This window comes from Acanthochromis polyacanthus, chromosome 22, assembly GCF_021347895.1.
Source record: "Acanthochromis polyacanthus isolate Apoly-LR-REF ecotype Palm Island chromosome 22, KAUST_Apoly_ChrSc, whole genome shotgun sequence".
Lineage (NCBI taxonomy): Eukaryota > Metazoa > Chordata > Actinopteri > Pomacentridae > Acanthochromis > Acanthochromis polyacanthus.
Genome location: NC_067134.1, coordinates 24,747,652 through 24,771,913, shown reverse-complemented (window position 1 = coordinate 24,771,913; position 24,262 = coordinate 24,747,652). Strand labels below are relative to the sequence as shown.

At 39.8% G+C, this 24,262-nt stretch overlaps 2 protein-coding genes across 4 annotated transcripts in view; both read right to left on the bottom strand.

Annotated features, from left to right (window-relative positions):
- The window catches only part of appa (amyloid beta (A4) precursor protein a), a 36,444-nt gene extending 27,422 nt beyond the window's left edge, over positions 1-9,022 (bottom strand). Inside the window, exon 1 of one of the 2 annotated variants that reach the window (XM_022195640.2) lies at positions 8,763-9,022. In XM_022195640.2, the coding sequence (XP_022051332.1) occupies positions 8,763-8,822 (60 nt within the window). In that variant the 5' untranslated portion in view covers positions 8,823-9,022. The remainder of the gene's footprint in view (positions 1-8,762) is intronic. The other variant, XM_022195641.2, reaches the window with a different exon arrangement.
- A 1,055-nt stretch (positions 9,023-10,077) lies between these two features.
- Positions 10,078-22,267, bottom strand: cyyr1 (cysteine/tyrosine-rich 1). 2 transcript variants are annotated; one of them, XM_051943545.1, is made up of 5 exons: positions 21,884-22,267; positions 17,074-17,173; positions 13,478-13,638; positions 12,480-12,520; positions 10,078-11,155 (listed from the first exon to the last, which is right to left on the bottom strand). In XM_051943545.1, the coding sequence occupies exons 1-5, from the start codon at positions 21,969-21,971 to the stop codon at positions 10,997-10,999; spliced, it is 549 nt and encodes a 182-aa protein (XP_051799505.1). In that variant the 5' UTR covers positions 21,972-22,267; the 3' UTR covers positions 10,078-10,996. The 2 variants fall into 2 exon arrangements, with proteins under 2 accessions (XP_051799505.1, XP_022051328.1); XM_022195636.2 differs by lacking the exon at positions 12,480-12,520.
- Between the last annotated feature and the right edge of the window lie 1,995 nt (positions 22,268-24,262).

The following is a 24,262-nucleotide window of genomic DNA, read 5'->3' as shown; positions in this document are numbered from 1 at the left end:
GTGATTTAATTTTTTCTTGGTGCAGGACACATTTTGGTCACCATTTCTTAACTGCCATGTTTGATTTCCCCCACCTGGAAAATGTGGGTCCTTTGCGGTTATTTGCATCAAGTCATCTTTGCTCAACATGCCATGACACAAAATCACAACACAAAAAAAAGATTCAGCATCTGCAGCAACAGAATCTTCTTTCAACTATTATACGTGCCCAACAGGACAGAATCAAAACATATCATTCACATTTTTTATCTGCATCAGACACTTAAGCGAGAAAACCAGAAAATACACAACCTCACTTTATTTTTCATATTTTTCTTAATGTGTTCACTAGCATCACTTTCAAAGGAGGTCAAATAAAGCTAAATGCCACATTCTTCTGTCCAATGCCAAATTCCATTTAGAAAACACCGCAACTAAGTTTATACAAACTTGAAGCCTTGTATCCACCTTCACAATGACACAAAAAGAATATTTTACGACTGAGCGTGGGTTAATTAGTGTTAGTCAGGGCCCTGGGAGTGCTGATGTGCATTTATATCTGGAATCATCATTGGCGGTTACAAGCACCACCTCCAGACACGGCTAGGAGGTGAACTGACAGCACAGCCAGTATTTTCAAAAGAAAAATCAATCATTAACACGCAGGTTTATACTTAACTGGGAATTTTCCGGAGGGCAATTACAGTGAGCATGATTAGTTTACAAAAAGGAAATGAGCCTAAGCTTCCGTATTTGCTTACATGCCATGTGTTTTGCTGTTATTTCTTACCATTTTAGAAACAAAAATATCTATTTTTCTGGAGTAAATGCAACCCCAGATGCCAAACGTTTCGAAGTGCAGGAAAAACCTTGTTTATTGTTGCTTGGCATTTGTTTCTACTTTCCGATTTCAGCTTTAATTCCATTAGAAATTAAATGCTGTTATTAATACTTGGGGTTTGTCGCTGTGTCGTCAAACGTAGGGGATTTTCTACACAATGGCTTCCTATCGTCACCGACACTAGAACACAAACAAACACACACGCTGTACAATCGCAGGAAGTCCACCTCCAATGCAGACGCCAACAGGAACCAGATCCAAAAATAGCAGGACACAGTCAAGAATACAGTCCACTTTCTGACGCAAATCTCCATTGCTCCCAATCACACACACATCACACTCTCAGAGCTTGGCATTTGAAACAAGTGTTCCAATTTCACAGTTGGACTCTGAGCGCACTTGTCATCTACAACTGATGGTGTGTCGCCTGACTTGAAGAGGTACGAGCTTCATAAGCCCTCTGATCTGTGAATCTCGAGTCGAGGGCACGCAGCACATCAATAACACACTGCATGGATGACACGGATGTTCAGAAAAAAGACGACAAAAACAAGATGGCAAAAGCGACAAATTCTAACAGTAGAGACGGCAAAAAAAAGAGAGGGAAAGGGAGAAAAGGGTGAGAGGAATGAAGGGGAATAATACAGAGTGGCCTAATTATAGTCCAAGTACCAGGCACCTGGGGAAGGCTCTACTGCTATGGCAACCCTGAACACACAAGACGATGGAGTGGAGACATGGGAAGAGAGGCGGTGAGATCATTGCTGCAAGTGAAGGAATATAACCCTCCAAAACGAGAACCCTTGTGGGTTTTTATGTGTGTTGACAGAGATGGTAACACAAGCTTCATCATTAGGAAGAAACTTTCTCAAAAGATCCCCCATCTTAAAAATAATGAGTAAGCAACCTCTTTCTGAGGCAGAGCAGCTTCTTAGTGCACGTCTATTTAATGAAAATAAAATAAGTGCTGAAAAGATGAAAACGTGAGAATGATGGAAACCAGTTGAGGCGAGGAAGAGGGCACAGAGAAGCCAGCTCCTCCGCAGATCCAGTAAATACGTCTATGGTTAGCTTGGAAGAATTGGCTTATTAAAATGGAAAGATTGTACTTGTGAATATTTCAAGTTTGGATTTGTCACATTAAACCGCTGGGATAAAACAGAGATTTTTAAATCAAAAGCATGCAGATTTTCTTGTAATTCAAAATGCAGTTCATAGACCAAAAGCCAAGCATTTATTTGAAAACATCACGGGATAAGTTTCTAATACTACCACTTGTAGCCGCTGTTTATTATGATATTTTTTTGCACATTTGAAAGCTTTCTGACCTTTTGACTTGGAACATCAACAGCATCTGGCACGTGTCTGGAATTGCAGTGGCCAGAGAGAAGCATTTGCATGAGAAGCATATGCTGTTTCTGAACTACTGGTGAAAATTTTATGTTTTTGGAAGAACTTTAACTTTGTAAGTTGAAATCTAAATACAACAGTGTCAAATGTATCGCATCGAGGCATATGGAACAGATTTCTCAGACTGCTGGTGTTGTTGATACCATAGCACTTTGATCTATGGTTAGACAGAACCTATTTGTTTTTATTTCAGCCCTGCATGGGCAGTTGATATGCAGACAGAACAGGAAGCAGGCAAACAGAAGTTGAATAAAAGGAGAAAACTGATATGTAACAAAGGGATGTCGTAACTATACAGCACACATCTAAATAGAGATCCCTTTCTAACCCACTTTCCTCAATACTTTCTGGGACAGAAGCATTAAATGTGCTATATACCACTCTGACTTCATGAACCTGAGTTTGTGGAGCCGCTTCATATCTGCCTTGATGCACTCAACCCAAAATCAATGTCAAAAACTCCCCAAGCCCAGCAGGGGTGGGACCTCTGAAGGCCTTGTACAGGGTTTAGAGGTAAGCTGGTGTTCTTCTGGTTTATCTCCGTTTTAGGATCCAACAGAGGACACAAGCAGCGTGTTGAATGAAGTTAAACAGGTCCAGTTGGATCTGATGAACAGGAGTGTAACTGTACATGTATTTGCACAGAAACTTTTTGATATGGGTCTTCCAGTTCTGTTAGTTTTTATGTGTGTGCAGAACTGAATCTGAGGCTCCAAGTCTCCCCCCAGCAACTTCAGCAAAGGACCACATGTTGTTAGTTCAGCCCATGAGGACAGCACAGCCTTGTAGTTAAGGCAAACACAAAACAACAGAGCCTGAAGACCCTCCACTATCATTAAAGTATGCTGGGAAGATTACAGTTTCTCAGTTCACTACAATGACAGACGAGAGGTTGATTGGACGAAAGCTGTGTGCCTGTACTGTTCAACTGCAGTCGGGTACTGCTCAATTGAGAGTGAACATCAGCGTATAAGAAAAAAGTGAGTCCTGTACGAACCCAACTCCTCATGGTATTCAAACAGCCACTTGCTAACAAGTCAGACCAAACTAAAGCGACAGCTAAAGCCATGGATGTTTGTCTAGTAGTGGATGTAAGACCACGCTTTGTTGTCAAGAACACAGATATTAGACAAATGCTGAAAGTAATCAAGCCCACTGACGGAGTTCCCTCTCTTCCGTATTTCAGACAGCAAGTCATAGCAGTCCGTTATAAACAAACACAAGCTACAGTTTTTTTAGGAATGACCTACTCAGTCTGTTCTGTAAACTACTGCTTCATAAGGAAATTATTTAAAAAAGAAGCAGTTTGTTTTGCATTCCTTGTTTTCACTGTTGCAAAAACTGTGACCTTAAATCCGAGGTATATGGCGAACCTTCATTTTTGTGTATCATTTCATCCATCACTTAGATAATACAGTATAACCATTGCAGCACCATGTGCTAGACACATGACTTATACACCCACTCATCCATCATACAGTAATAATGTTGCATAGGTGTGACCAAATCCCTGATTAAAACTTGATTGTATCGGCCTTGGTCAGATTGTCACACTCGAAGTCACATCTCAGAGGAAGGTCAGTCACATCCAACACACCACAGCCGTCACTGTGACACGTGGCACTTTTGATGGAGCTGTGACGGTCAAAGCACTGCAGCTTTGATGCCTTGATGAGCAGCACGCTGTGTGAGTGTGTGTGAATACTCTGTGTGCCACTTCCTCCCTGATGAACTGAGAGCTGGAGGTACTCGGTGCTGCTGCTGAGTAATTGCACAGGTCAGGGCGACTTGTTTCTCAGCTTATTATTCAGATTCTGTACCAACAGCTGCTTACTCAGCAGTGAAATGAAGAGTGTGTCTTCATGGCGCACTGCTGATATTTACAGATGGAAATAACAGTCGAATGGTGATGAATGGTGCTGCCTAGTGGGAGATTCGCTCTCATATGAGAAGTGGGAGTGAGAATGTTCCCTGAAGGGTGCCAGGCAATAAAATACATGTTTGACCTATTAGCGCTAATTACAAGCCACTCATAAACAAGAGGTGAGCAAGATGAAGAGGAGGCTCTTCAGAAAAGTGAGTTGTAGGCTCACATTAGTGAGTTCTAAAATAATTATGCACACAAGATGTTTAATTCACACTATGTCTTGACAATGAAGACAGCATGACATAATGCAGTGACCAAAAAATGCCAGGCCAGTGCAATCAGGCTGTTGCTCAACACGACAGAAAATGATAAACAAATGTGTCAGCATCTCTGCACTCGTTGGCTTTTCATGACAATCTGTGAATCAGGTTCTGGACAAGATTCTGATGCTGAAACTGGTTGGAAAACTTAAAATGGTATTAGCGAATATACCTGCAAGCTCTGTACAATTACCAGCATTTAAGACTCGATCTGCACTGTGCTGCTAGCAGAAGGGTGTGAGACTTTACCTTCACTGTAAACTGGAGCTTTCTTTCGAGAGGACCAGCTTCTTAAGCTTATTACTTACAGAATCTAATCAAACCTTTTCATTTATCCACAGTATCTCATTCTGATGCCAGGTTGGATTGCACAAAGCAGGCCTTTGAGCTATCCACGGGCCTCTAACCACTGAAATCAGCACTACCAGATTCCTACCATGCTTTGAAAGGGAGGTGGGGGCAGGGGTGTTGATTTTCAGTAAAAAAGAACAAAAAAATAAGAATACTATGAACACAAGAAGACTGCTCATGTCTATGAGAATGTCAAGAGACAAAAAAGAAAAGTATGACACAGGGAATGCTGAAGATTAAAGTACAGGTGAGACCTCTGTCAATGTTTGGTTTACACGGGAAACCTGGAGTTTCATTAGGTGGACAGAGAACAGATGTTATGGACAGGCCGCTCCAAAACCCAGCAGGCACTTCAGCGTCATCCCCATTTCCAGGTTCCATGACAACAGAAACAACAGTATCAAAAGGTCAGGAATTCTTTTCTCCAGGACAGACACAGGGGGTGCAGGGGGAACATTAGTAGCACTGCAGTGTCATTGTTGCTGTTGTTGATGCAACCGAGATAGACACTGTCCTGTTTGCATAAGGACTTTCATAACCAGCTCTGGTTAGACATTAAGGATTAAAAGAGGAAACCAGGATGGGGGAAAATGGGATGAAAAACTGTCCTGTTACATTACAAAGAGGGCAGCCAGTCATATGAAAATATTTATTAGAACAGAATAGAAATGCTTTATTGATCCCGAAAGAGAAATTCTGGTGTTCAAAAGCATGACAAAAGACAGGCACAGCATGACAACCTAATATCACCACAGTGACTGGCAAAAAGAAAGAACAAAGGAAAAATAATATCATGCACATTATATATCTGTGTGTTGTAATAGTATCACTGCAGCTAGTTATTCATTATTGCATTTTTTTTAAACAAAAGAACTGTTTGGTCAAAATGTCAAAGAAACTGTAAAAAGGCCAGTATGTTTCGCAGTTTGCACGATGTACTCAAATCATTTCACGATGTGATTACGTGGTGTAAAAACTTAGCACTACAGTACCTATTTGCACGAATAAACATCTATTCAATTGATATCACTATGGTTGCAACTACTATTTTCCTTATTGATTAATCTACTAATTGTTTCTCATCACCAATTCTCATAGCCCAATATGAGCTGTAAAGTGTTGATTTTGTGTCGTAAACAATTATGAAAAGACACAAAAAGCGTTGATTTTGTGTCGTAGACGATTATGAAAGGAAAAGAAATGATTCACATATTAGAAGCTGGAAACACGTATTTTTGCTTGAAAAATTATTAATAAAATATTGCTGTTGCTTTTCTGTCAACACTTGAAATCCTTGGTTGAGCACAAAGTTCACGCTCTTTCTCTGAGGGTTGTCAAAAGGCCTTCTGCGAAATAAAAAATAAAATCGAAGCACAGGCCAAGCAGGTGAAAGGGAGTACAATAAAAAGGAAAAAGGAAAGCAAGACGAGACGCATCATTATCCAGAAGATTTCGCCTTCAAAGAACTAAAACTGCAGTGTGAGCAGCAGAGAAGGTGCCAGAGAGAAACACTGGCAGTGCCAATAGGCATAATGGCATTAAGACTCACTAATAAGGGGAGAGGGCTGGTCCGCCCCAGGCTGAAAGACTGCAGTATGCACACAAACAGACTGCCTGCACCCATCCAAGAGCCATTTCCCAAGGATTTACAAATACACAAAGGCTGGCATCCAACTCCCACGCTCCGCACCGCGGCCTGCGTGTACAGGGCGGGCCCGTCAGGAAAAGCCGCTTCCTCGACCTGTGTGCTTAGAAGTGTGTGTGTTTGCATGGGCCACTCATGAAGGTGATAAACAAGCCTTTTCAAGATCAAAAACGTGCAACATCTAATCTTCAAGTCTGATTTAATGTTGCATAAATAATTTCTAGAAATCTGAACAGCCTGTTCCATGGCATTTCATCACTTCTGCCTTTGATGCTTATAATGTAAATACTGGACTCAAAGCGCAAGGACTGCCTGAAGTGACAAAGCCAATGCTTTGCTTTATGAGGGAAGCAAACTATTCATTCCAAGTCCACCGATTATAGACTACGTGGAGGAAACAATGAAGCTCTGCTGCCATATTTCACCACATTCATCCTAAGAAAACATTCCAAATCTGACCCGAAAAGGGGGAAAAAGGAAGCCAAAGATGAGTCTAGTAGCCTCTAATTTGCAATTTATCATGTAACCGAACTACAGCGGATACAACCAGAGAAGCCACAGATGACACTAAACTGCAGCTGCTCCTCAACCACAGCTGAATGTCCGGCATTGGCGTGGCTATTTGTGGTTACAGGAATGTGTAATTTTTCTCACAACAAGGCCACACTGCAAACAAAAATCCACATCAGTAGCATCGCATTGCTCTTTCAAACACGCTTAAAATGGAGTGTGGGCTGTTTTGGGGATTTTCCAGAAACAAATTCAGCAGCCTGAGTTAATAAAAAGGGGAAATGAAGCAATCACTGCTTCATGACATGAATACTACACAACTGATAGTGATGACATGTCATGCCAGCAAATGCACTAGAAACATATGAAATCACCCACATTCCAGTGACACATTAGCATGAGATCAAGTAAACGCCGTGTTAAAAATAGATATTTTTTGCAGTGTACGTTCACAAAGCGATATTCTTGGCAAAGACGCTTGCAAAAATGCATGAGCAGTGATTGTGTCAACCGAGCTCCGTGGCAGAAATATTTTCGATGTGACCGTTATCACATTAAAGTCTACGTTGGATTAGTAGAAAGGCATGAAAAAGGCAACAAAGCTCCTGTTGGCTTCCCAGTTTTCCCGACCCCTCGATAAATGCTGCAGTGCACCGCCGCCATCTTACTTCTCTATTCTCTCCCATCTGACTGAAATATGTGGAGGGCGTTAATGATGTTTGTTTTCCGAAGATACTGTCGTCTTAACGAGTTCGTTCGTTTGGTTTAAAGCAGATTTCAGGCGCCGAGGCTTCGTTACGAGAGAACAAGATGTCTTATTGACTTATTTCCATTCCCAAAACACGCCCACTCCCTTAAAATTAGCCCTCGGATGTGGAAAATGAGACAATACGCTTTTCATTTGATTCACCGTCATTACTTTAACGACACTAAATATGTCCAAATCACCTGTTAGCAAATTAAACGCGTTTTCTCAAACAGCAGAGGCATTTTCACAGCATTATAGAAGGTAAATAATTTGTTGGCAACTTGCTTAAATCACAGAAAAGCAAGTTTTTTCAACGGTTTAACCACAAAGAAGAAGGAAACAAAGTGGGAGCAGCTCTAAATCAAAGGTGTCACACATTCTCTCCATTGTCACATAGTCCCAATAAATCAGATTTGAGCTGGGGCTTTGCTTGAGAAAAGGCAACACGGAGGGTCGGGACAGGGGTATTTAAACGTTGTGTATGTGTGTGTTTCCATTAATTACTAATAAGCAATGCGAAATACTAACAAAACATCCCACTAGTTACACAAAAATTAACGATAATAGCGAGCAGACTGATTTGGAAAGTGTTCACATTTAGCGTCAAGCTAGCTACGTTTACTACACGACACCTCCGGTTAAGACATTCACTATAAAACCACAGACTAACAATTTCCACATTTTATTCAATTTAAACCCCCATGAGGACTTTAGTAATAACATAGGTACTCATATGAATAACCTAGTTTTGTTTATACACAAGTTATGCCCGTGTAACTACATTAACGGTTGCCGTTAAATTTAACGTAATGCAAAATACCACACCCCACAGCGGACTTAAATGCCAAATTACACATAGTTGTTGTTTAAAAGACAGTAGGTACAATATATCTGCTAACTTTGTCGACTTAATTTGCCTTGTTTTTAATATAAATGCAAGAAAGCAACAATAACAGTCGATGCTTTAGCGCTGAAGGTGCAGCGGCGCTAGCTAACCCCGGCTAGCTTGACTCAGCTGACAGCAACAATATGGTGGCAAATACAACACATTCTCGCACGAAAACGCATTTCTTTTTCCTTCTCTCTCTTACCTCTACGGCCAGAGCCGAAGCCACCGCGGCCAGCAGCAGTAAAGCCACTCGGTCCCCCATGTCGTTCCGCTGACACGACGCTCCGGAGGGCAGCGTTTTCGACGAACGGTTGCGAACGTTTGGCGAGAAAAAAAGACGGAGCGTGTTCTCGGCGCCGGTGACTCCCGTTGTCTGATGGAGAGAGATACCGAGGCTGCACAGCTGCTCAGAGCCGGATCACCTGACCACGGATTAGCGCGCACACACACACATACACGCACGCACGCACGTTATCTTCTTAATGCACACGACGTTTTGCCGTTATATTTTTTCTTTACTCACATGCACGACCGTTTAATTTCTTTCCAGGGACGCAACCAAAAAATGGTTTCATGGGGGAGCACTGAAAAACTTTCGTAGTGACACACCAAATTTTTGGGGCAAATTTAGATCATTTATTATGCAGTTACAAATTTCATAATTATTTATTACGGAAACAATCAGTTAATAATAAAAAAAATGACTGGCTATCACTAAAAATGTTAACTAAATTACCGTCCCAATTTAATAACAACCACCTAATTAGCTAAACAGTAATAAAATTAGCTTATGTAACAATTGTTTTGTGTTCTTTGTATTAAGTTGAGATAATTCTGACAAATATTTGTTTTTTGGCGATATATCAGTTTTTTATATGGAAAATAATTAATTTTGTCTGTGTCCAAGAAATCACTTTCAACTAAGTTACCCATTACAAAATCATATCTAAAGGAAGTGTGTTAATTCCAGATCACATGACTTGCTCCACATTTTGTGTCTCCTTTTTGTCGTTTTGTGTCTTGGTTTTGTTGTTTTGCATCTCATTTCGTCATTTTGTGTCTTCGTTTTTAATAAAAACTGACTGGATATCAGTAAAATGTCAACTAAATAACTGTCCCAGTTTAATAACAACCACCTTCTAATTAACGAAACAATAAAGTGAGCTTATTCAACAATTGTTTTGAGCATGTTCTTTGTATTAAGTTGGGGTAATCATGACAGATATTCCTTTTCTTGTAATATATCAAATTTTATATGGAAAATAACATCAGGACCTGCTCCACATGATGTCATTTTCTCCTGAAGGAAAGACTGCCAAGACTTTTAGTTATTTATTATAAAGTAGTGTGGATTTACCACATGTAATTGGACTTAATGCGGCCCCTGAACTAGAATGAGTTTAACACCCCTGTAAGTAGGACATCCAGGCATTTTTTAGCATACTACGTTTAACATTTGGACAAACTAAACCACAATATTGATCTTTCATATCAATAACTGGAGACCAGAGTCAAAGTTCATAATTAAAAACATCTTTAATTTACAACACAGCCACTGAAACAGTAAAGAAACACATATTTACCCGACATTATTTATACGGTTAAAACCCTTCCATCATTCACAGATCACATGAATCGGTCGGAGCACAGCGAAGCCACTTCAAATTTAAAACCTCAGTTAGCCTCTTTATGAACGCTTCACAATTCACAAAACATTTACATTTTTCTGTTTCAGTGTGAGCTCGGTTCAGTTCCTTCCCTCCTTGTTTCAAGTAAGGCAATAAAAACCAGTTCATCACCATCAACCCAGGCCTTTAAAGTTCTCCGTGCCTTTCAGGTCACTGTTATTATGCATTATGTTCAAGTCTTTGTCTCTACGCATGACAGGTCCAGACCTGCCATGTTGAAAACAGCTTTAATCATCAACTCCCACCTCAGCCACTGACACAGTTTAAAGAGAAAAAAAAACAAAGGAAGGAAAAATGGATAACTTTCCATAAAAGCAGAGTCTACATTGTGTCCTGGAAAGTCTTTTTTTTTCCCTCCAGTGATGTGAGGTTCCCCTCCGTGCTGACAAAAGTGGTCTTCACCTTCATCAAAGCAGTGCGCTGCCTTTGATGTGCACAGGCAGGAACAGATAAGGATATTGGTTATTAGTGAGCAAAAAGTACCAGCTGCAGGCCAGCAGGGCCGCTAACAGGTAAGTCTATCAGACGTGATGGGACGTTCTTTGACTGTCCTGACCCACATTTTGTTAAGTGATTATTTTCCCACCATTTGCTCCACTACGGAGCAGCAGTGACACTGAACAGGGTGTTCTGGCAGGCTGAATAATGCTGCGTTGGGTCTCTCTTTATGTTTTAAAGTGGAAATTTTGGGTCGCAGAGCTGCTTTAGAATTTCTGCAACCGTCTCCAAGTCGGGGGGATCCAGACAATTAGAGCTTCTTGTGCAGCAGAGATTCACTTGCGGGTGCAGCCGGGGTAAGGAGGAGGCGGGGAGTAGTTGGCCGGCCGAGCCTGGGTTGGGGTGTAAGGTGGAGGGTGCAGGGACGGAGGGTACATCTCATAGTCGTAGGTGTACGGTGGTGGAGGACCTGAATTCAAGAACAGAATGAAGTAAATTAGCTCTGCAAAGTTGGGTAAAAATAAATGTCACATTTCTTCCATGTTTCACCCTGTAAGACCCAAATATAGAAAAAAATGAGCAAAAAAAACCAAAACAAACAAAAAATATATATATATCCAAATATAGAAGAAAATGAGCAAAAAAGAATATAGAAATGTATACATGAAAAAATTAGAAAATGAGCAAAAAATAAATAAAACACACACAGAAATCCAAATATAGAAGGAAATTAGAAAAAAATTATATATATTATATATATATATATGCGTGTGTGTGTGTGTGTGTGTGTGTGTGTATGTATTTGTTTGTTTTAGTTTATTTTATTTATTTTTTGCACTTTTTTCCTATATTTTTATTTTTTCTATATTATACCTTAAACGTGGAAGGAATGTGACATTTGTAATTATTGAAAAATAATGAGCAAAAAAATAAAAAAAACAAACTAAATGAAAACAGGTCAAAAAAAGCAAAAAATAGAATGAAAACAAAAAACATAACTAATCATAATATATAAATCAAATATAGAAGCAAAAAACAAAAGAAAACAAACATTAAAAACTATTTATTTTACGTTTGTTTTATTTTTTTCTTTTTTGCTTCTATATTGTGTGTGAAATAGAAAATAAAATTTGAAAAAAAATTAAACTGATGTTCTATTTCTGAAACAGTGGGTTTTACAGGGTTAATGAGGCCGACCTCAGCTCAGGCTACCTGGCCTGATTTTATGGGGAACTTCACAGTACAGTTGCGCTCTCTAGTGGCTGAATTGAGAAATTGCAATCTCTGGGGGGAAAAGGGGCTTCAGACCAACATTTAGACCAATGAGCTCAAAAATGGCAGTAAAAAGCCGTTTTGTTGACCAAGAAAACTCACAATTAACATCAAAGAAATGATTAATGAAGTCAAACCCAACTCTAAACTGAGGGGTGGCATCACTAAAACCTATTATTATTATTTTAAACTGAAATAAAGCATGTACAGTTGCTCATATTTGTACCACTGAAGGAGAAAAATAACAGCACAACGGCAGCATCCAGCATAAAGACAGGGAATAAATTATATCACCGTCGGTACATGCAGCAGACAAACATTCATATTGCACCGTGTCGAGCAGCATGTACAGGAAACATGATCAGAGATGCAGGGCAGCGTGAAAAGCGCTCGTCCAGCGTAGCATGAAGGCGAGACACAAAGGAGAACGAAACACGATAAATAAATGATAAGCCCCGGAAAATAAATAGCATTCCTGGGGCTGGGGAGAGTCACAGCCCACCGACGCTCAGACAATGTACCTGTGAGGACCATGTAGAAAACACCGTCACCATTTTCTCCCCTTAAGCGGGAACAAAGTGTGACAGGCAGTAAAGAGCGAGAGTGGAGGAAGAACAAAAACAAAGCAGGAAAATGGGAGGCAGTTATGAGACTCTCAGAAAGCAGTTATGAGGATCGAATGGAGGTCACGGCAGAGTTTGAGCTTTTAAATTCGGAAAATAATCCTCTTTGTGTTGAGGAATATTGCTCGAGGCCACGGTGGATCCTGTACCATATCACGCCTTTTCAGTTTCTTTGTGTTTGCTGTTTTCTATTCAGTTCGGGTCTCTTGAGGACGGGAGATGAGGTTTCACGGTGATATAATCTGTGTTGTTTGTGTCTAAATCATCACATGGACAATAATGAAAAGCTGAAACCATTTCCTGATGAAATATACTCTGTGAAAAGGGTTACGGTTAATAATGGCGGGAAATAAAGGTGGTTATGGATTGATACTTTACAGCAGGGGTGTTGAACTCACATTAGTTCAGGGGCCACATTCAGCCCAATTTGATCTCAAGTGACCAGAAAAATCATAGCATAATAACCAATAAATAACCACAACTTTCCTTTGTTTTAGTGCAAAACAATACATTCTGAAAAAATTCACGTTTAAGGAAATATCCGATTACAAAACATTAACAAAAAAATCAACATGAATATGGCAAGTTGAAGCAGTTTTCTTATTTTGCACAAACAAAGTTTACATTTGAAAGCCTTGTTGTATTTGAGAATGCAGCAATAAAATTAGGCAAATGTGTTAATTCCACAACAGGAGATATGTGATTTTCCCCAAAATTAGCTAAATAGCCCACATATATCGGTATCGGTTGATATGGGACAATATTGGCATATCGGTTATCGGCAACAAAGCCAATATTGGACATCCCTGGTTGAAAGACATTTGTATGATGCATGGCCTTCATCATATCGGACCCAAGTAGGTACAGGTGTGTTGTGGTTTTGTGTGTCGACCCACCTGGGTAGCCCTGGGTCACAGTGTTGATGTAGGAGGTGCTGAAGACGCCGACCCGAGCGCCACGCCCGTTCTTCATGCACATGCACACGCAGAGGAACAAGGCTGCCACCGCCCCCATTAAAAACACAACACCGAACACGATCCCAGAGATGGCAGTGCCCCTGAAACACACACAGACACACAGACACACACACAGTTCAGTGTGAGAGGAGGCAGCTGTCTCCCTGCCACCAATACTTCTAAGTTGCTGCCATGGAGATGATCTGTGGCATCTGATGTAACGGTTGTGCGAATCGTGTTTGTGCACGAGTCGTGCGACAGTAGAGACAGAACCTCTGTGTGTGTGTTCGCTGCAGAGGAGTGTGTGATTTGGCGCTGTTAAATAGAACAAGACTCATCACTGACAGGTTTGTTACGTCTCCATTCGCAGCGTTAGTCAGCATGTCAGATTCACTGCTTGGAGGAGCAGCGAATTCTGATGTTTCCCACTAGAAAAACTACGACAAATATAAAATTATTAAAATGGATGCGGAAGTCTGGGAGGTGGGTGAATGCGTTAACGCAGTTGTGACGAGTAGTGGCAGGAAGAGGTCAAGGGTCAGATCCTTTGAAGGGTCTTCTGCTTGTTAGGGAACAGCTGCTGTGTGAATTAGTTCAATCTGACTGATAAACCTACAGGGTCAATATAGAATTGTGGGATTTTTTCCCCCCAAAGTTGACAGGCATCAAAGTCGACATTTTTGTCAATTCGGACGGTTATTTAGTTAACATTTTAGTATATCCATCAATTCTTGATTAAAAACCGAGACAAAACTGAGACACACGACAAAACAGACACAAAACGACAAAAACGAGACACACAACGACAAAAACGAGACACACAACGACAAAAACGAGACACACAACGACAAAATCAAGACACAAAACTAGACACAAAACCGAGGCACAAAATGACAAAAACGAGACACAAAACGAAAAACCAATACTCAAAAATGACAAAAACGAGAACCGAGGCGCAAAACGACAAAACCGAGGCACAAAACGACAAAAACGAGACACAAAACGACAAAAACGAGACACAAAACGACCAAACTGACACAAAATGACAAAATGAGATGCAAAACAACAAAAATGAGACACAAAACGACCAAACTGACACAAAATGACAAAATGAGATGCAAAACAACAAAAATGAGACACACAAAGACAAAAACGAGACACAAAACGACAAAAACGAGACACAAAACGACAAAAACGAGACGCACAACGACAAAAACGAGACGCACAACGACAAAAACGAGACGCACAACGACAAAAACGAGGCACAATGACAAAAACGAGACACAAAACGACAAAAACGAGACACAAAACGAGATGCAAAATGGGAATAAACGAGACAGGAAACAACAACAACAAGCAGGCAGGAAACGACAAAAACGAGACACAAAATAACAAAAATGAGACACAAAATAACAAAAATGAGACACGAAACGACAAAACCGAGACACAAGATGACAAGACGAGACGTAAAACGACAAAAACGAAGCAGAAAAAAAGTCTCATTGTAGTCCAAACCACTAAATTTAGTCTAACACACCAAGTTACACGGTGGTTAAAGAAGCACAAAACACACATTTCCTTGTATTTCCGAGCACTCTCATTTCCACTAGTTTCCCGACACAACGCATGTGATTTGATCGTGATCTGTTGGAGATAATTGAAGCTTCCTGGTAACCGCGGCTGTTAAAGCTGGGCAGCTGCACTGAGACCTTGAGTCAGACCCAGTTTTAACCTCACAAAAGGTTTCTGATGAACAGATTTGTCAATGATGACAGCGGCTGCATTTTGCTGTATTTAGACACAAACGGAGATGGTGAAGGCAGAAGGTGGAGCTCTTAACATTACCGGTAATGCTGGATGGAGCTAATCATAAAAAATGATGTTTTTGAGTGTGCAGAAAAGAGAACCTTAACTAAGAGGCACTTCTGAACTGGTATTTTTGGGAGTAGTCTCAGCAGAGTTCTGATGGCACAAATCTTGGCTACAGGCATCTTTTACCTACAAGAACATTCAAAAGGAGCTTTTCTGTTAACATTATAGGTGTGGGAACTACTGGACTCATGAGGTGATGCAATAATTTTACATAAACTTCAAGCAAAACATCAAAAATGACAAGAAATAGTAGTAATTGGATGCAACTTCATTTTTACGAAGTCGTACCAAACACATGGTTGCTGTTGGTTGTTTTGTTCACCTATATCCTCCTGAGAACCGAGGAAAAACAATATCTTTCCGTTGAACTTGTTTTGCGACTTCCTGCCTTTTTGGAGCTAAAACAAGTCGCAATTTAGAATTTTATAAAAATATTCTTGAGATTCTACAGCATGTCAACATGTGACAACAGAACGATTTCACGTTAAAAAAAAATCTGCAACACTGAAATCAAAACAGACCGACAAGAAAACAAGAATGTCAACCCATTTTCTAATCCTCAGTTTGAAAATGTGTAACGCACTACTGGATAGCTCAATTTCCCTTGGGATTAATAAAAAATAAAAGTCTTCTCAAATAATAGTCAGCCTTCTCCAGAGCATCCCAAAGATTCTCAGAGGGGCTGAGGTTTGGACTCTGTAAAGGACAATCCATCTCATGCTCCCTGATCTACTCATTCTCAGTGTGAGCTCCATGAATCCTTGCATCATCTTGGAACATGTCCATGATCATCAGAGAAGAAAACCTCCACTGATGGAAAGACCTGCTCATTCAGTATCTTCAGGTATCAGCTGACCTCATTCTTTGGGGACAGAACGTTGGTGAACCTGACCAACCCCAGATCATAACCCTGACCCCCACAGGATGGTAGACACTGACATCACTTCATCTGCCTCTCTTCTTACCCTGATGCCCCCATCGCTTTGGAACAGTCTGGACTCATCACACCACATGACCTTCTTCCATTGCTCCAGAGTCCAATCTTTATGCTCCATAGCAAACTGAAGCCTTTTTTTTCTGATTAGCCTCACTGATAAGTGGTTTACTTACAGCTACAGCTGTTTGGTCCCAATCCTTTGAGTTCCCTTCACACTGTCTATGTGGAAAGGCTCTTTCTTTCACTATTTACCTACGATCATCTCAGAGTCTGTTCCGACCACGTTTGTTTCTCCAACATAATGGTACACCACTATCCTTCAGGTTTTAATCATGGACGGTTCTTAACATGATTTTTGAAGTTTCAGAAATCTCCTTAGTTGTTTTCTTTGCTTGATGCAGACCAATAATTGGACCCTTCTGAGACAGATTAACATCCTTTCCATGACCACAGGATATGTCTTCCAACATGAGAAGCTCCTCACTGCATCAGCTAGGGTTAAAGAAGTTGCTGCAGCTGAAACGTATTCATCACTGCAGTAATTATCCAATGGAAGGATCTTATCTACTTGTTTAGTGTATTATGCCTAAGTGTATTATATAAGTTTTAACACTTTGTAAAGTCATCCCGTATGTTTGACAACCCTGGTCTAAAGTGTCAGTTTAGCGTTGATGGAAGCCAAAAAAAGAAAAAAAGAAACGGTTGTCATGTTTGTGTGTTAACGTACGACAGGACGTCTCCAACGTAGGCGTAGTAGGAGCAGCAGAAAGGTGGTGATCCATCGCAGCAGTACTCTACACATCCTTCACACTGGGCCTCACTTCCACCTGAAACACATCAACACTACTTAAGCGAGGATGAAGCCTGTGAGAAAGTCTCTTCAATAAATTAATCAAGAAGCTAAACAGGGTTAAATGAATCTTGGTGTTAAGAAGTCACAGGGGTCCACTTATAATAGAAACTGTCCAGCCGGGTCGTGCTACCGTGGCAATGATTTTAACCTTTCCTTTGATGGAGTCAAAATAAATAAAAAAATTTCCATAATGAAACCTTTCATGAACTAACCTCAAAGCAGCACGACCTCCACCAGTGGCTGCTATTTATACCTTTAAAGACAGATTTAAAAGCATCAAGACAGCTGATTTATTAGGAGCTCAGAGAACCGGAGAAGCCCGTTTTAAAAATAAACCATCCATACCTGCGGGGAAACTCATTCAGGAACTCTGGGTTTTGTTCCAATAAAGCCAGCCGGCCCTGCTAGCCTGCACAACCATGAGATTTGCTTTTTATTAATATCAGCCAGAGCAAATTAAAATCCACTGGCAGATTTACATAAGTCTTCATCTACAGCTGAGCTTTTCTTAATTCTTCTGTTTTGTTCAAAACATTAAACTTCCAATGCTGCACCTGATTAAATGTCTGGTTTAGTCTTTTTTTTTTTAATTCTGTACAAAATCACAAATGAAAGAGCTTCCTGATCACATGTGCAATATAAAACAAAGATTACATAGCAACTGTTACCAGGTAACGGCTTTGCTAGATAAAGCTCGACACGCAAGATTTATTTTTCCATGTGACTGAAGGAGCAAATCCTGATGAATCAAACACTGTAGGACGTATAAATGATGAGCATCTATTACAGAGCAGTGAATTTAGATCACAGTCAGACACCAGAAATATTTTTTTCCTCCCATTTTCATCACAATTCAGCCCCATGCGAGTGTCCTCGAAGGGACCTGGATGAAATTTGGCGATCTTAAGGAACCAAAATATTAGGTTTTGGTTTGAGCTAAAATAATTCAGGAGGTTGAGGCTATTTGATCAAAACCAAACTCTGAATCATGAGCCGCTGACGCATCACAAAAATGTTGGGAAAAAAATAATTCATGTCTCCTGCTGCCTCGATAAAGATCATTAACAATAAAGAGACCGATTTAAAATCAAAACGGTGGCAGTAAAAACGGAAATATGTGTCAAAGTTTAAAAATAACACAAAACTGAATTGAAGTTCTTTTGTTTATTCAATCTGTAAAACCCAAATATAGAAAAAAATATTCAAAAATATGTTTATTTCAATATTTATTTAGATATAAATAATAAAACAAATAAAATTTGTGTATTTTTGCAATAATGGCTTTTACGAGGTTAAAGGAAACCTCCACATTTTTACTTCAGTTTTGACCAGATATTACTAGAAAGTTTATTTAATCATATTATTTTTATATTATTGTCAATTGTAAACATACACAGGTATTTATGCAGACATTCGTCACAATCTTTGCCTGTTTTTTGTTATTCTTACAGTTAAAATGTAAATTAATAGTTTTTTTCTGTAATTTTATTTAAAAAACTAACTGTAATTTAACAAAATAGGGGAAATCTGTAAAATAATTGCTTTTAATCTTTACACAGGTTTCCTTTTTTGCAAACAGCAGCAAACATTTGTTTAAAAAAAGTGTCATTTTCACATTGTAAAAGACTGAATTACTATTTACAAAAACACAGATTTTGATGTGAGCGATACTTATTGGGAATTAGCGTTAATAATCCAACCCTTTCAAAATAAACTAAGACATAGCTAAAACTAAATAATGTGTCAATTCCATCCACTCAAGTGAGAAGATTTGCTTTTTATCTCTTTTCCTCCAGTGGCAGCAGAGTGATTATCTTTGGGTTCTAGCTGATTAATCAGACAAATAACAACAACTGTAATCTGCAGGTGCCAAATTGTGTTCCGTCCAAGTCAGAACCATAATTAAAACTGTCATTTATCACCATTTTCTGGCATTTCTGGAAAGATGTAATTTATTCATCAGGAAAATAATTGTCAGCCGCCGACGTAAAGGAGACAAAAATCTCATCCAAATCTTTCAAGGGTTTCTCTGTGGAAGGTTTCTTTGACTCTTTGTGGTAGTTTTGGCTCCTGCAAACTACATTTTTTTCAATTCAGCTGCACTGAGTTTGAGAAGTACGGGCATTCATGAGGTTGTTTCTGGTGTTTTTGGAGTTTGAAGCCCTCTAAAAGACTCAAAATCAGGACTTCTTCCGTCCGGTGAGTCCTCTAACTTCATGCGGTAATAAATAGCTGGAGTGCTCCTTTAACAGCAGCGTGGAGAGCTGATGTTAGAGGGTTCTCAGGGGCAAAGCGTGCTGAAATCAACACACGACGGGCTCGGATCGTGAGCCTCGACCGTGCAGCATCTGAATTAATTCCCCTTTGAGTGGGAGATCATTAGGACTGGATGCAGCGGGACGTGTGTGTGTTTGCCCGGACATCAATTTAACACAAATTAAGAGCTTTGCCACTTGTGCGTCCACGCAACTCATGATCCGGCATGAGGGTCTTACATTTAGCACGGCTGATAAGTGCTCCAGGCCGACGTGGCATTGGAAGGATCTATTACACGCTTTTGTGTGTGTGATTAATGTGGTTTATTACCCCTCCTCTCGCTCCCTCTCATTCAAAAGCATTGTACACACAGCTGTTCCTCTCAGTGTGTACTCGTCCCAACCTGCCGTCACGACACTTTTCATCTGGAAGGCTTCTTTTTGCACCGATATTTGTGTGCGTTTCTGTGTGTGCGTTTTTGCATACAGACAGGAAAGGCTGGAGTGTTTCACAATCACTTCAAATAAAGAGCGCTGCAAAGAAAATAAGCAGCGAGCGCATGTGTGTGTGTCGGGATCTGGGTTCTCTCAGCAATCACTCAAATGATGTGTGCCTCGAGGCATACAAGCACATTTCCATGCACGGCGTTCGGATACAGGTAGAAGCAGGGAAACTGGCTTTTTATTACCGCAAAAGGAGGCGATCTGTAGTAAACTTAGATAAAAAGTAAGGATGCAGTGGAGAAAACTGAGTGTTGTGCTGCTTTAAAATCACATTTTATAACGACAACACATGCCTTTCTGTAATCAGAAAAGGGTGTTTTCTAGAAAACGGGATGCACATTTTCAGTTTAGTGTAAAAAGCTGCTTATTTGATGACACTAGGAGGTCCTAGTGTGCCTGCTGGAGGGGGCTTTTTGCAAGAAACTTGCAAAATGATACAAAAAATAGGGATGCAATGGAGAAAACCGAATGAAATGAAATCTGATTTCATGACCTCAAAATCATGCTATTCTGCAATCAAAGCAATTTTTGGGATCCACATTTTTAATTTATTCAAAAGCTGCCTATTTAGTGTCAATAGGAAGTCCCTACATGCCTACCAGGAGGCTTTTGGCAATAAACTTATAAAAGTAGGGATGCAATGAAGAAATGGAGATGACTGAATGTTTTGCTCCTTTAACATCTAATTTTATGACTGTTTTTCTGCAATCAGAGCAACTTTTGTTGGGTGTTTTCTAGAAAATGGGATGCACTTTTTTCAATTTAACACAAAACACTATTTAATGTAAATAGGAGGTCCTGGTGTGCCTGCTGGAGGAGGCTTTTTGCAAGAAACTTGCATGGAAAGTAGGGATGCAATGGAGAAAACTGAATGCTGTGCTGATTTAAATCTTTTTTCATTCCTAAAAAGCATGTTATTCTGTAATCAAAGCAGTCGTGGGATGCACCTTTTCAATTCAACATAAAAAAAATGCCTATATAATGTCAACAGGAGGTCCCAGTGTGCCTCATTGAGGAGGCTTTTTACAATAAAGTTGCAAAATGGTACAAAAAAAGGGTTGCAACACAAAAAAGTGAATGTTGTGCTGTTTTTAAACCTAATTTTATTACTAGAAAGCATGCTTTTCTGCAATCAGAGCAACTTTTGGGATGCATCTTTTTAATTTAACATAAAAACCTGCGAATGTAATGTCAATTAGAGGTCCCAGCATGCCTGCCGGTGGAGGATTTCTGCATTTAAACTTGTAAAATGGTACAAAAATAGGGATGCAACACAAAAAAACTGAATGTTTTGCTGCTTTAAAATCTGATTTCGTGACCAGAAAGTATAATTTTCTGCAATCAGGACAATCTTTTTATGGATATTTTCTTGAAAATTGGACAAACTTTTTAAATTTCACATTAAAAACCTGCCTATTGAATGTAGAGAAGCCTTTTCACAATAAACTCACACAGAAAAATAGGGATGCAATGGAGAAAACTGAATGTTTTGCTGCTTTAAAATCAGATTTGAGGACCAGAAAGCATATTTTTCTGCAATCAGAGCAACTTTTGATGGATGTTTTCTTGAATCTGGGATTCACCTTTTCAAATTGAACATAAAAGCTGTAATGTCAATAGGAGGTCCCAGTGTGCTGAGCTCTGCCTGGGTGGTCCTCTGAGGTCCTGGCTCCTGTCTCTCCACACGCTTGGGAGACAATGGCACCTTCTTTCACCCCCACCCACCCACCCACCCAGGCTCAGTCCTCACCCCCTGCCCCCCTCCAGAAGCAGCAGCCACAGAGCAAAGTTTACAGAAAATACACCTAAAGTGGCTGTTTTCCCTGAAACGTCACCTCAATTTCACACATTCCCCCACAGACATGAAGACGCACCTCTCTGCCCAACTTGGAGGTAAATTACGGGCTTGATTTAAACAAACTCACCAGTGAATAAACACAGCAGCAGCGAGCTCCTCAGCCACTTCCATCTCACCGCCTGCGTCCTCCTCCTCCTCCTCCAGGGGTTTTCCATGATCTCCTGTGCGCCCACTTTCCAGGCTGCTTCTGATTCCTCTTAATCACTGACAGAGGACAACTAAAAGCTTCCTCTTCTTGCTCCAGTCACCTTTTGGCCTCCTCCAGCAGCATTGTCTGATTCCTGCCTCCTCACCGGTCAAAGACTCGCTGTGACTTGTTGAAAGTGGAGCTGCGTTTGTTCCTCCACGTGTGCGCGTCTCTTCCTGCGTCCTGTTCCCACACCTCCGGCTGATCGGAGCTTTTTATTCCCCTCCCATCCCCCGTTTGCTCAAATTACCCTGTAGAGTTTACACTGAGGAGAGAGAGAGAGAGAGAGAGAGAGAGAGAGAGAGCAGGGTGAAGGCAGAAACAATGACAGACACAGCTTCTGGTAGACACTTTAAAAATAAGAGCGGAACAATAATAATAATAATAATATAGTGTTGGTCAATTTTATTTATTTACTTTTTATTGCAGTCAACATGTGCATTTTTTGTAGTTTTACTAATAATTAAAAATGATCTGTAATTTAGCAAAATAGGGTAAAATGCGGACATTATTCACAGTTTTGGTCTGTTTTACTTTTTAAAAATAATTTCTTTTTGTTTGCTTGCTTTTTTGTTTGTTTGTTTAACAGTCATCATGTAAATTGATGTGTTTCTTTGATGATATTAAAATATTTCATTTGTAATATTTGCCATTTTTCACTCTTTATATACCTAATTTGCCTTAAAAATAACAATAAAATAAGCAATTTTTTTTAAATGAACATTTAGTGGATTTAAATGTAACAAAAAATAGTGCCATTTTACAGTTACACATTGTAAAAAATCTAAATTGAACTTGTAAAAGTACTGATTTTTGAGTTGTTGTTTTTTTTTTACCTTGAACATGGAAATGAATGCTTTTTTCTGCGGTTTTATATGCCACCATTTTTCATTTAAAATAAAAGCGACATCTGTAAACTGTAAAAAAAAAAAGAAATTTATAGACACATTAATGTACATAACTTTTTTATTATTATTATTACTTATAATAGTAAATCACCCACTGGAAATAGTCACGTTTAAATGCTTTTCAGGTTTTGGGGCTTTTATTTTGAGGCATTTCCTGTCGCTATGTCTGTCTGACTTGACAGCAGGAGAACAAACGCGAGTGCATTGGTTTCTACGTACGTGCGCGTCCGCGTGCATGCCTCCTCTCCTTGAGCTTCTCCTCCTGGCGTCACATCACGACCCGCATCAGATGAAGGAGGAACCAGAGAGACTTCACACCTGGGTGACAACAGGTTTGTTACTCAGAGCTATTTCAGGCTCCACAAATTACACCAGCTAGCTCCATGTTGCGTTTAGAAATCTGAACATATTAAGAACATATCAAGGTGGAGGAAACCAGAAAACTTCATCCCATGAACATCTCAGCTATCATGGCAAACCGCCTCAAACACACACACTCAATAAGATTAGAGTGTAAGTGGTTTGGATGCAGCAGAAATCTTCTAATCTGTGTCAGTGAGGAGGAACAGGGGCCCTCAAGTCCATGCTACACTGTAAAACATCATTATGGACGTCCATCAAATCAACTCATATTCTCCAGTTTACTCAATGAGTTTTGCTTATTTCTTAATTACTCAAACCTAAAATGTCTAATATTTGTTTTCAGACCACTTAAGAACTTAAAAACATGAATTCTTCAAGAATTTTGACCTAAAATGATGAAAGCTGAAAGTTCCTGCAACTCACCAAATGAAGTTTACTTCCCAGGATGCATTGTTATCTGTCATTTCCACGCATCCCTGTCTATGTAAGCAGTTGTGCAATCTTTCTGGAGACAGTGCATCACATCCCCTACTCCTCTTTTGCATAAATGGAAGGTTTTGCCTACTTTTTGCAAATGAGGGCTGTCGAGCTACCACTTGACGCCTCTAGAAGTTAAGTTAGGTAAGGTTAAGTTAGATTAAGTTAAGTCATGTTAAGTTACTTTTTCTAATGATCAAAATTATTCTTACCAAGGCAAAGATTAGTAATAAATTCACATCTTATATATGGTGACTGCGAAGTAAAGGGAACTTTTACAGACTTTCTGTCGTCCATTTGTAAGCATTGTCTCTATAAACTAGTTGATTCAACTTCAAATTTTAAGTTTATTGAACTGGTTTTCTCAGGTTCAGTTAACTGAACTCAACATGTTTTCCACTCTTTCAACACTAGAGGAATTTGACCTAAATAATCAACTAGCATGCTGTGAACTCACATTTAAAAGGCAGCAGGAGGGATGTCTGCGTAGCTCAATTGGTTAAGCAGGCGA